Source organism: Sinocyclocheilus rhinocerous, unplaced genomic scaffold, assembly GCF_001515625.1.
Source record: "Sinocyclocheilus rhinocerous isolate Xijiao unplaced genomic scaffold, SAMN03320098_v1.1 scaffold1158, whole genome shotgun sequence".
NCBI classification, from domain to species: Eukaryota; Metazoa; Chordata; class Actinopteri; order Cypriniformes; family Cyprinidae; genus Sinocyclocheilus; species Sinocyclocheilus rhinocerous.
This window is the reverse complement of record NW_015632473.1, coordinates 783,477-796,101: the sequence shown is the minus strand read 5'-3', so window position 1 is coordinate 796,101 and position 12,625 is coordinate 783,477. Positions and strand designations below refer to the sequence as shown.

Genomic DNA, 12,625 nt, shown 5'->3' with positions numbered 1-12,625 from the left:
GCATTTAATTTTTTGGTGCTGTGGCTTTGTGGTGCATATAGTCTGACACAGTGCCCATGTTCAAGTTCAAGTCTGGCTCGCAACACGACCATGATCGACCACTTTCTCCCCATAATTTCCTACCCTCTCTCTACTGTGTCTTATCAATAAAGCATTTTTTCCACAAATAAAGTTGCATCTTTGTGGTGGTGAGTCTATTTCAACTGCATTTAAACACAAAAGTGTACACAAAGTGGATGTGACACAGAATACTTTTTAGACCTGAACTTTTTCAATCTCATTGTTCTGTAGAGTTCAAATAAAGATTGGACCAGCGGCCCAAAACAGCAATCAATGGGTTTATTTTGGCAGAGGACTGCCCAGGATAAAAAGCACATTGACTGAACAACATGAAAAGGAATTGACCCTTTTCCTTCTGCCCAGAACACATGAGTGAGTGGAATGGACAGCAGCAGGTCAGAGAGAGAGAGAGAAAGTGCAAAAGAAAGAGGGAGTGAAAAGAACGAAAGAATGACTAACTTTACAGACAAACACAAACAAATCTAAACAGCTGCTGGATTTTATGATGACCTGACAGTGTTTTACATAATTTTACATAATGTATAGACATATTTCTGATGTAAATATACAAACTTTAGCTTATTCTTTAACCTTAGTAGTACTGTTGCATTAAGTGTCTTCTACATATGACCTTAGCAATGTGTCGAAAAAAAAAAAAAGAAACAGAATGCAAAGCACACACATCTCTCTCACACACACCCACTCACTCAATCCTCTGGCCTTTGAGTTTCCTCAAAAACATTCATGAATTCAAGCCTGAAAAGCACACACATATATGAGTGCATGCACCAAAATACATCTGCTGACCTGAGAGCTTCATAAGCAGTTCAGAGGCCACTTTGACGTTGATGTCCTGGCTGAGTAGGCTGCTCTTGCCCAACATCGGGCTCCCCTCCTCTCGTGACTTGGTGGACCCTGGGGGTCCTTCTTGGCAGAAGGTATAGCTTGGTCCCCTCTGAGAGCTCAGGGGCTCTTCCGCCTGGGGCTCCTCCTTGACACAGAATGTACCCTTTAGGGCCTCCTTCTGGTTCGCTGCTGTGGGGCAAGAAAAAGACAAGCAAGAGTTTTGAGAACTATGTCCTGAAGCCCATGTTTTTGTTGATGGCAAGGTTTAAAGTGTATGTGACTGTATGTGTCTTCTTAAGCTGCATGATAGAAATGTGTGATTAAAAATGTGTGTTTTATAGAAGAAATAAAACCATATGGTTTGGAATAATGGATAATTACAGAAATGTCCTTTTTTGGGGTGAACTAACTCTTTAAAATAAGGTATCCAAACATTATGGTTTGTTAGTTAGTTTAGATAAGTCTGCATCAATGCAGAAGATGATTTAGGAGTTTTGTATTTGCTTCTATTAATAATTGTTTGTCTAGCTTTGGCTCCATATTAAAAGAAAGGAAACAAGATAAATAGATCAGGAAGAAATAGGCTAAATTGTCTTTTTGAAATTTGGTGGACATGATGAGCCTTCTGGGGCTAGACCGAAAGCCCAGCAGAAAACAATTTCACAGACAGTTTTATGGAAAATATGGACTGTGTTGTTTCTGAATCATCTAACAGTGTGAACATCTAAAAGTGTGTTTATGCTGACTGTCTGTAATTACACAGAAAATGATTGATGATGATGATATATTTCTGCCGAATTCAGATGAGAGTAAGAAACATTTTTTTCTCACTCAGTATGCTGTAAAAGTGGGCCATTTCTAATCAGGCTTCAATGAATAATTAATATTAAGACATGGAGCCCCTTCTTAATAGTGCCAGGAACAGAACACAGGCCACTGGTTCGATATGACACACACACACACACACACACACACATTTGTTTTCTATGTTGGTTATGACTTGTTTTTATATCTAATGATATTTTCTTTCCCCTAATATTATTGCTAACCCATTTGCATCTTTAGAAAAGTCAGTAAGATTTTTAAATGTTTTTGAAGCAGTCTCTTATTGCTCACCAATTTGGCATTTATTTAATCAAAATTACAGTACAAACAGCAATATAGTAAAATTTAATGATCAATTAAATGCTGAAGTAAGTATTAATTTATTTCAAAATGTTTGAGCGCTAGTGTACAAAAGGCTGGGTTTGGGGGGAAAAAACAGAATGAAACCCACACATCTATTATACAAAACAAAGGTACAATCAAACAGTCAAAGATTCAGATCAAAAGAGTTTAAGTGATGGGTTACAGTACAAAATATACATATTGATGATCCAGAAAGTGTTAATGATGCATTGTCAAGAGGTGAAAGTGCACAACGGATCAGACTGGAAGCCTCGTGTTCTTTTGAATTTGCAATCTGACTAGGTGTGTGGATTCCTTTTTGTCTCTGTTTTAGATTTTAATTAAAATATGATTTAGTAAATTCATTAAACCGTTCTCCTTGTGGATATTGTTGGCTGGTACCCACAAAGCAGGTGATTTCAGGTTTTAATAACCATTTAGGAACATTTGTTTCCCACAATGTAGGTAAAACCTGAACCAGACCCTCAAACACACCTCTCACCGCACCATACATGTGCTGTAAAAGCCAGACCTTCTTATCTTTGTTTACCAATGTGATGTAACCACACAAAGATGAATGACGTGAAACTGACATTTCCTGACAAATGCTACCCAATACCTAAAAGTGATAGTTCGCCCAAAAATGAAAATTCTGTCATTAATTACTCACCGTCATGTCGTTCCAAACCTGTAAGACATTCATTCAGCATAACTACCACGTTCAAGGCCCAGAAAGTGACATCAGTGGTTCAACTTTAATTTTATGAAGCTACGATTCCTTTTTGTCTCTGTTTTAGATTTTAATTAAAATATGATTTAGTAAATTCATTAAACCGTTCTCCTTGTGGATATTGTTGGCTGGTACCCACAAAGCAGGTGATTTCAGGTTTTAATAACCATTTAGGAACATTTGTTTCCCACAATGTAGGTAAAACCTGAACCAGACCCTCAAACACACCTCTCACCGCACCATACATGTGCTGTAAAAGCCAGACCTTCTTATCTTTGTTTACCAATGTGATGTAACCACACAAAGATGAATGACGTGAAACTGACATTTCCTGACAAATGCTACCCAATACCTAAAAGTGATAGTTCGCCCAAAAATGAAAATTCTGTCATTAATTACTCACCCTCATGTCGTTCCAAACCTGTAAGACATTCATTCAGCGTAACTACCACGTTCAAGGCCCAGAAAGTGACATCAGTGGTTCAACTTTAATTTTATGAAGCTACGAGAATACGTTTTGTGCGCAAAGAAAACAAAAATAATGACTATATTCAACAAATTCGTCTCTTCCGTGTCATTCTTCGACGTGCATTTATGACAGTAACATGATGCACGTTCTGTTGCCGTTTATGCAGGGTCAGAAATCTCTAATATCTTAATTTGTGTTCCGAAGATGAACGAAGGTCTTATGTGTTTGGAACGACATGAGGGTGAGTAATTAATGACAGAATTCTCCTTTTTGGGTGAATTATCCCTTTAAATTATAAATCAAGCTTACAGTTCTGAATCAGGGTAAGGAGGCCATTTTCAACAAAAACATTTTCTTTTTTACATACTTGATCACACTTGTTCATTTTTAACTAAGTGGGCAACTTTTTTTAAATCAAAATGTTATAACTCGATCTTCTCTGCTCATTTACAGTATTCTGCTTAAAATCGCCCCTTTCTTACAACTGACCTCAAAACTGCCTCCATCCATACAACCAACAAATAAACCTCTTTTCTTTTTCTTTTGATAATTCAATCTTTTGAACATACATATGAAAGAAAAATCTCTTGCTACTTCTTTTTCATTGCGACTTTAAGTAACAGAGCGTTTTAACAGAATGTGAAGATGCATTTTCACAGTTAGTGGCATTGTACATCTAGCAAAGCTTTTCATATTGTTCATTTTAAAAATGCATGTACATTTATAACACTATACTTTTATTACCTTGGCTTTAATTAACTAGTAAAATGGGAACACAACGATTATATTTGTTGTAGCTTCCATTCTCCACTGAAGAAGTTGACCCATTCATGGTGACTTCCGCTTCTGAAATCCCTGGAAATGTGAAAAGCGTCCATCTTTAAAGTACTACTTTGATTGGTCCCTACAATCTAGCTGATTTCAGGTTTTACTATCATTGTGGGGATTTTTGTTCTAAACACGCCTTTTCCATGTTTTAAAATCTTTCATTAACACACACTGTAGGCCTACATGCTTTGACACACATTCACAATGTCAAAATTGTCCTACCTATCTCTGATCTCCATATCACACTTCCTCTCCTGTTCTGTCAATCTTTTCCACACAAGTGCCTGCCCATCCTCTTCCCTCCCTCCCTCTCTGACCATTTTTCCTTTCATCTCTCTTACAGATCAGCAGCGATCACTCACCCCTCCTGTCTCTACCACACTCCCCTCAGCAGTCATCTGATCTCCCCACCACCCCAAATCCGAGTACATACACCATCCACGACGGCGCTGACTCTTCTCATCAATCTCCACGAGCTGACCACCGCCTCACTCCTGATTAATGGTGATGTGCATCCGCGACAACATTGAAGGTACAGTCAGGTTAGGAGACAGAACACGACTATGAGCTAAAGATCGTAGGGAGCCATTGGGAGAGTTTATGACCTTCACGTGGAGAGTGCAGGCGGTTGACGAGGTGGCGGCGGGGGTGGTGTATGTGGTGGCACCGGCTGGAAATGTCACCAGTCAGATGTCAGCGGACGGACTTAGTGTGGTCCGGTCAGCACCTGGAAGGGCATCCTCTAATTAAGAGCGTGTCGGGTCGCGTGTCCTATCAGACAGGGACAGGGCGTACGGCACGTGCACAAGAGCCCTCTCTTTCGAAGACATGCAGAAAAGTACAAGCTGGAGACGTGAGTGCGGAGATACAAAGTCACACTACTCTGGTGACCTTTCGGTTTGCAGCTAAAAATAGAGCAAAATTTCCATTCGAATTCATGTTACAGAGAGCGCTGAATAATTTATTAGCTTAATCCGCCAGCCAAGTTTGTTTGTTTTTCCTCATAAGGCATGAATGTCTCCAAAATACCAAAATTAAGCTCAACGAAAATAGCACTTTCTGTTTAGCGACTGTTTTATTAGACTTTCATAAAGGAGTAATCCCAAGTGCCTATCTTGATCTTTCAAATTCCATCCTGTCATCAAATCATCTTTGGCATGAATATTTCCACCGTGGAGGTCTTATGTGGAAGCTGCCATCTTTCTAGCGCCATTCACACTGTCAAGTGTTCAGGATTGAACGGATGTGACTCTTAAATTGTGCTGTTCAAATAAGCAGATCAAACACTGCGTGTATTAACAAATAACTCAAAGTCACACTACTCTGGTGACCTTTCGGTTTGCAGCTAAAAATAGAGCAAAATTTCCATTCGAATTCATGTTACAGAGAGCGCTGAATAATTTATTAGCTTAATCCGCCAGCCAAGTTTGTTTGTTTTTCCTCATAAGGCATGAATGTCTCCAAAATACCAAAATTAAGCTCAACGAAAATAGCACTTTCTGTTTAGCGACTGTTTTATTAGACTTTCATAAAGGAGTAATCCCAAGTGCCTATCTTGATCTTTCAAATTCCATCCTGTCATCAAATCATCTTTGGCATGAATATTTCCACCGTGGAGTTCTTATGTGGAAGCTGCCATCTTTCTAGCTCCATTCACACTGTCAAGTGTTCAGGATTGAACGGATGTGACTCTTAAATTGTGCTGTTCATATAAGCAGATCAAACACTGCGTGTATTAACAAATAACTGAAGTCATGCCCCTGTGAATATGCATGTAACCATAGCGACAGTGACTAAATGATGTATCAAACATGTCAACTTTCATAAACCAGAAAGTCTTACAACTGCATCCAATCGAGGTGTAAGTTGATCAGACATGTGTTATTCCAAACATGTATGATTTTATTTCTCCTGCAGAACAAAAAACAATATATAACAGTTTTGGTTACCAAAAAAAAAACAATCCACTGAGACATTTCTCAAAATATCTTCTTTTATGTTCCACAGAAGAAAGTAAGCCATACAGGTTTGGAACGACATGAGAGTGAGTAAATAATACACACATTCACATTCATGTCAAAATTGCTTTACCTATGTCTGATTTCCATCCTCTACTGTTCTGTAGAGCAATTAGGGCTGGACAATAAAATCCTGACATTTTTAGATGACATTTAATGTTCTGAAAATGTGTAAAAAGGGTATTTTTCAGAGTAGCCATAATTTGAGCCAATTCAAGATTATGTAGGACAATATACAGTAAAAATCTAGTTAAAATAATCAAGTTATAATCAAGGCATGTTTTCCACATTTTTCACTAAATTAGCTTATGTAAGAAATTAAGAATCTTTACATATTTATATCTACCAATATATCAATATTCATTAATAAACAGCAATATTAAAGGGATAGTTGACCCAAAAATGAAAGTTATGTCATTAATTAATCACCTTCCTGTCGTTCCAAACCCATAAGACCTTTGTTCATCTTAAGAACACATTGTATGATATTTTTTGATGAAATCCAAGAGCTTTCTGACCCTGCATACAGTAGACAGCAATGCAACTGACACGGCCCAGAAAGGTAGTAAGGACATAGTTAAAATAGTCCATGTGACATCAGTGGGTCACCCTTAATTTTATGTAGCTACGAGAATACTTTTTGTGCACAAAGAAAACAAAAGTAACGACTTTATTCAACAATTTCTTCTCTTCCATGTCAGTCTTCGGCGCGTGTTCACGAGAGTCCCACGACGCATGCGTGTGCATTCCTCTGCTTGCAAACAAGTTGTGTTGTGTTCAGTTGTGTTGCTGTCTATGCAGGGTCAGAAAGCTCTCGGATTTCATCAAAAATATCTTCATTTGTGTTCTGAAGATGAATGAAGGTCTTACGGGTTTGGAACGACATGAGGGTGAGTAATTAATAACAGAATATTCATTTTTGGGTGAACTATCCATTTTTACTAAATAAAACGCCATATGGTGACATGATGATAGAAATAGCTGATAATTCATTTAGATGTACCATACAAAAGAACTTAAGACCTTAACAAACTAAATTTAAGACGTTATTAAGGAATTTAGTATTTTTATGCCATTCAATTTTGAAAAGTGATTTCCAAGACATTTTAATACTTTTTAACATTTAAGTGTGACTCATTAAGTGTGACTTGATTATTGAATACGGTTGTCTCTTTCATTTCACTAAAATGTGTGAACATAACCACATTTAGCGCTCTGAACAGCACTGACAATCATATTCAGCTTGTGTCTGAATGCAGCCTCTCTCTCGCTGTCTCTGCTCTCTCTCTCGCTCTTGCTGTGACTGGAGTGAAGCCCCCGGTCAGTGTTACATCAACACTGGGGCTATCTCTGCTCTCGTCAGTGAGGCTGTCATTTGCCGTTGCTGTCACCTGGCCTCAGTTTTTTTTGCCTCCTCCTCTCTGTGGGCTGATTCGTTTCTCTGCTGGGCGCTTGTCCAGTACCCTGTCACCTCTCACTCTGTTGCGGCTGCCCACTATTGGACCACTTCATTAGCTTTCCACCTCTGTCATGCAGCTCTGCTCCCAGCTCTGACAATTGGTCAGCGCTCCTGCCGAGGATGGCTTAACGTGGCAGGTTAAGGGGGCAACAACAGCCAACAGTCTGCTACGGTAGGAAGGCTTTGCTACATGAAGCAGCAACGGTGCAGCTACACATCACTGGACACTGGATGCAGCAGGGGTCACTTACGAGTGCAACCGTAGCATGGTGAATGTGGGAAATGGCTGGCAAACCTCCGTGCTGCGAGGACTACAAGGAACAAATGAAAGAAGAGCATACAAAAACAATGCGGATGGAGAAAACACTCCAGCTTCTGTTTCGTTCCTTGGATTCGCCAGTTTTAACACCTACCACAATTATTCAATTGGTCACGGGCAATTATTCGCCCGTGACCAGAGTCACACCCAGTGTCACTTTCTCTGAGAGGAAGAGGCAACGTGTGAACTGTCAATATTGAATTAGGTCCAGCAAGCATGTGTAGGAGCCTGGATTTCAAAGCATTTCCCCAGCTTTCATCTTCAAATCAAAATGTGTATCGCAACTGGATGGCTGACAGTCGTGTCAGCGTAGAGGAAAATCAAAGCGGATTGGTCTGAAACTCAAGAGGAGAACCAGGCAGTCCAAAGAAATGATAGGCCAATTATGTCAGAGGTCGGTGAGAGTTCACCTCATGTGTGCATGTGTGTGTTTTGCCTGGGGAACTCTAAAAGCAGTAGTCTACTATTTTACACTTATATCTCTAGTTCTTTAATTCCCTTCCCATTTTTCATTCTTTTGTTTCTCTCTCCGTTTCTCTTTCCCTCATGTACCCCAAGTGGGAGTATGACAACAACAGATAACACTCAAGACACTACTTAAGAAATGTGAAGGATGTGCACAAATACGTTCCCACATTCGCCGGTGAAAATCAAGTTGCAGCCCAAATAAAAACAAAAGAAAAAATTACATTTGCAAATCCCTAACTGGTATTGTAGCAGTATGAATCATAAATGTACATTGTACAATTTCTGAGTAGGGCTGCGACTAATGATTACTTAATTAATCAATTATTTGCATAAAAAAGCCACATACAGTATATACATATACACACACACCCAATATATATTATGCCCAATCCAGCTTTAAATAATGTACATCATGCATGAATGTATGCTAAAAGTTAATAGTTTTAATTTTATACAAAAAGTTTCATTTTATTTTACATACCAAAAACTGTGTATCTATACTTTTAAATACAATTTTATGAGACAAATCTTTGACAAAAATTTGTCAGACACAAATGACTTGTAAGAAGCACTTCGGGTGACCTGATCCTTTTTCTGATCCTGCACCCCTCTCTGTCCTACTTTGCGTTCTGTCGATTTCTGTTCTCTACAGTTCCAATTAGGCACAAATGGCAGAATTAAGTATTAAAAAATCTATTATAAATTATAAAGAAACATGAAAGCACAAACAAATACAGATAATTAAAGGGAAAGTTAAAAAGCGAACATTTTGTCATTAATTACTCTCCCTCATGTGGTTCCAAAACCGTTAGACCTTCGTTCATCTTTGTTTGGAACACAAATTAAGATATTTTTGATGAAATCCGAGAGCTTTCTGACCCTGCATAGACAGCAATGCAACAACCACATTCAAGGCCCAGAAAGGTAGTAAGGACATTGTTAAAATAGTCCATCAGTGGTTCAACCGTAATTTTATGAAGCTGTGAGAATACTTTTTGTGTGCAAATAAAAAAATATCTTAATTTGTGTCCTGCGTCAGTTACTCTCGTTAACGAACGTCAAAGACTGATATGGAAGAGAAGAAATTGTTGAATAAAGTCATTATTTTAGTTTTATTTGCGCACAAAACGTATTCTCGTAGCTTCATAAAATTACAGTTGAACCACTGATGTCACATGGACTATTTAAACGATGTCCTCACTACCTTTCTGGGCCTTGAACGTGTCCGTTGCATTGCTGTCTATGCAGGGTCAGAAAGCTCTCGGATTTCATCAAAAATATATTAATTTGTGTTACGAAGATTAACGAAGGTCTTATGGGTTTGGAATGACATGAGGGTGAGTAATTAATGACAGAATTTTCATTTTTGGGTGAACTAACCCTTTAATGCACTTCAGTACATGAAGTTTCACAGAGATTCACTTGTGGTCAGGATGTGTCTTTTTGCAAAATGAAAATACTTCCGTGAATTTGCAACATTTGCGGATAAGAATATAACCATACAATTCAAGTTATGTGCCAAGCAAAAATTAATTTTTTGAACAGCACATGAGCTTATAAGTGTAATAATTTTCTCTCCTGTTTTTGACAACTTGGGTCATGTGCATTTCTGTGACTGCCATGTTTCATGGGTTTTTTTTTCCACCACAGAAATGCATATGTCACTGTAAAGTGATGTCACTCACAGATCTGACTAATCAATAATGACATTTGAACAGTTTTTAACACGGCACGAAGTCTCACAAACCAAATGTTCATGCTACAAAACACTGAGAAAGCCCCGTTCACACTGCCAGCGACACACAGCGACAAAGCGACATGCTCCCATTCATTTTCAATGGAGAGCTGGCGACTTCCGGCAACACGAGCGACAGTGACCGTTGGCGACAGAATGTGGGCGTGTCAAGCGATGCGAGTCAAGCGACAAAAGTTAAGAATTGTTTAACTTCATGCAAATGAACAGCGAAATTCGCGAGCGACAACCAATAGGAGTGAAGAATCTGTCACCGTCTCGAGTGCAGGCAAGACAGGACAGATTTCCTGAGCGATTTCACTGTTTTATATGATTTTACTGTAACCACATACATGGATATAAAAAATGATGCATAGAAAAGAAACCATTGGCTGTCTAAGTGAGTTTGATTCATACACTGATGGTTCGAGTTGTTAATTACATGATGCAGTGAGCAGTTTAGCACCGGTTAATGATTTAATGCACGAGCACTGCTGTAGTTTATATAACAACACTCTCCAACAGCAGAATGGTACTTTTATTTCTTTTAAGTCTAATTCCTAGTCATAATAGAATGATATCTTAGTTTTACCGGCAATATACAGTTTGTGATTGCATTTTATATGTCCAGATATGTCCAGACGTGCAGTCTACCAATAACATTAGAGCTACAACAGTAGGAACGCCCACAAGCGTCTTCACAGCACAGAGTCTAGCGACATACAGCGATAAAAGTCGCTGGCAGTGTGAACGGGGCTTAAGTCTCCAAATTAAAATGTATTATTAAAAGGCAGTGAACATGTTAGAAAAGCACTGCTCTGATAGCTGTAAAGCATTGCTTTAAAGGGGATGACTTAAGAGACGCAACTTCTCAGAGACAGTTTCAGCACACACAGCACATTAGAAGTGGTGTCACTTAGATCATCCCTGTTAAAGCACCGCTTCACAAATTATTAAAGGTAAAGCTGAAATTGAAAAAATAAATCCATACAAACTAGTTGACTGAGGCCTATCCTGATCCATCTCTATCGAAAGGTTAGATCCTGCTTGGAACATCACGCCTCAGTTTAGCAGGACATGTCCACTATGTATTAACTCCAGCCCCCATTGTTGAGGAGTCTATCTAGTCCTCTGGGACCTAAACCTGATTGTTTGGGAGTCCAGAAACTCAGTGCCATGGGCGACAAGGGGGCGGCAGTGCACTGAGCGTAGACTCTGCACGTTCCACCAAGACGGAGATTAAGTTAACTAAGAAAGGAGCAGTCCCTCTGCATCCAGGCAAGAGGTCACACGATGGAGCTGAGGGCGCTAATCATTTCCAATTACAGATTCCTTTTTAATTATGAATTATGCATGAATTTTTAATTAATCTAATGTTCCGAAGGTTTTCCTTTTTTTCTGTTCCGAGGTCTCAATCTAATTACTCTGCATTAAGCGAGGGAGCAGCGACCCTGTTGCCGACCTTCTAGGTAACCCTTGGTCAGCCCTCTCGCATCAATCTCGCTGCTGTCTCACAATTACTTATACTTTCGGCTACAACAACATGTGTTTAATGGTCTAAAGTTTGGAGTTTGATTACATTAACAAGTGTAATTTTGAGTTTTGTACTTTAACAGCAAAATTTCCTTTTGCCCCCCATAAAATTATTAATTGATACACTCAATATTAGCATAAGCATTAACTGTTTATGATATTGTCTGTAACACACTACAATTAGGGTTAATACATTAAAAGTATTTAATGCATTAGGTAACAATGAACAATACTTTCACAGCATTCATTAATGATACTAATAATAATGATAAACATTTCTGCATATATTAATATATTTCAGATTGTATAAATTAACAATAATGCTAAATTTTCAGCAGCAATTACTTCAGTCTTTAGTGTCACATGAGCCCTCAGATATCATTCTAATATACTGATTTGCTTCTCAAGAAACATTTCTTATTTTTATCAATGGTGAAAACAGTCGTTCTGCTTAATATTTTTGTGAAAACCGTGTTACGTTTTTTTCAAGATTCTTTGATGAATAGAAAGAAGTTGAAGAAAGAATTTGAAAAGAATTGTCTTTACTATTTTTGATACATTAAATGCATTTATTTATTTATTTGTTCCGACAATGTTTTAAATGGTAGTTTAAATAAACATGAATTTATAATTAAATATATTAGTTAATAAAATCTAAAATATGAATCTAGGTTTATTAACCTAGATTAATAAATGCTGTAAAAGATTGTTGATCATTTTTAGATCAGATATCTAAGGCATTAACAAATCTAAATGTAAAGTTTAACCATATTGTCTTCTTTTAATTTCTGGAAACATTAATTAGCAATCTTAAATCACTAATCAATATTAATCATGTTAATAAGCATAATCTAGGATATACTTGTTTGTTAATTCTTTACAATCTAAAGCCAAGTATCCTCTGTGTCAAGAAAAATGGCTCTGAACGTATGTGAAATGCCTTTAACAAGGCCTACAACTGAATTATCAAAAGTCACCGACTTACGATATTTTTAT

At 38.0% G+C, this 12,625-nt stretch overlaps 1 protein-coding gene across 5 annotated transcripts in view; it reads right to left on the bottom strand.

Moving 5' to 3' along the window:
• The window catches only part of LOC107742547 (zinc finger protein 827-like), an 82,106-nt gene that overhangs the window by 39,534 nt on the left and 29,947 nt on the right, over positions 1 to 12,625 (bottom strand). For all 5 annotated transcript variants that reach the window (XM_016555563.1, XM_016555564.1, XM_016555565.1 and 2 more), the window contains exon 5: positions 868 to 1,095. In XM_016555563.1, coding sequence (XP_016411049.1) covers positions 868 to 1,095 — 228 coding nt within the window. The remainder of the gene's footprint in view (positions 1 to 867; positions 1,096 to 12,625) is intronic.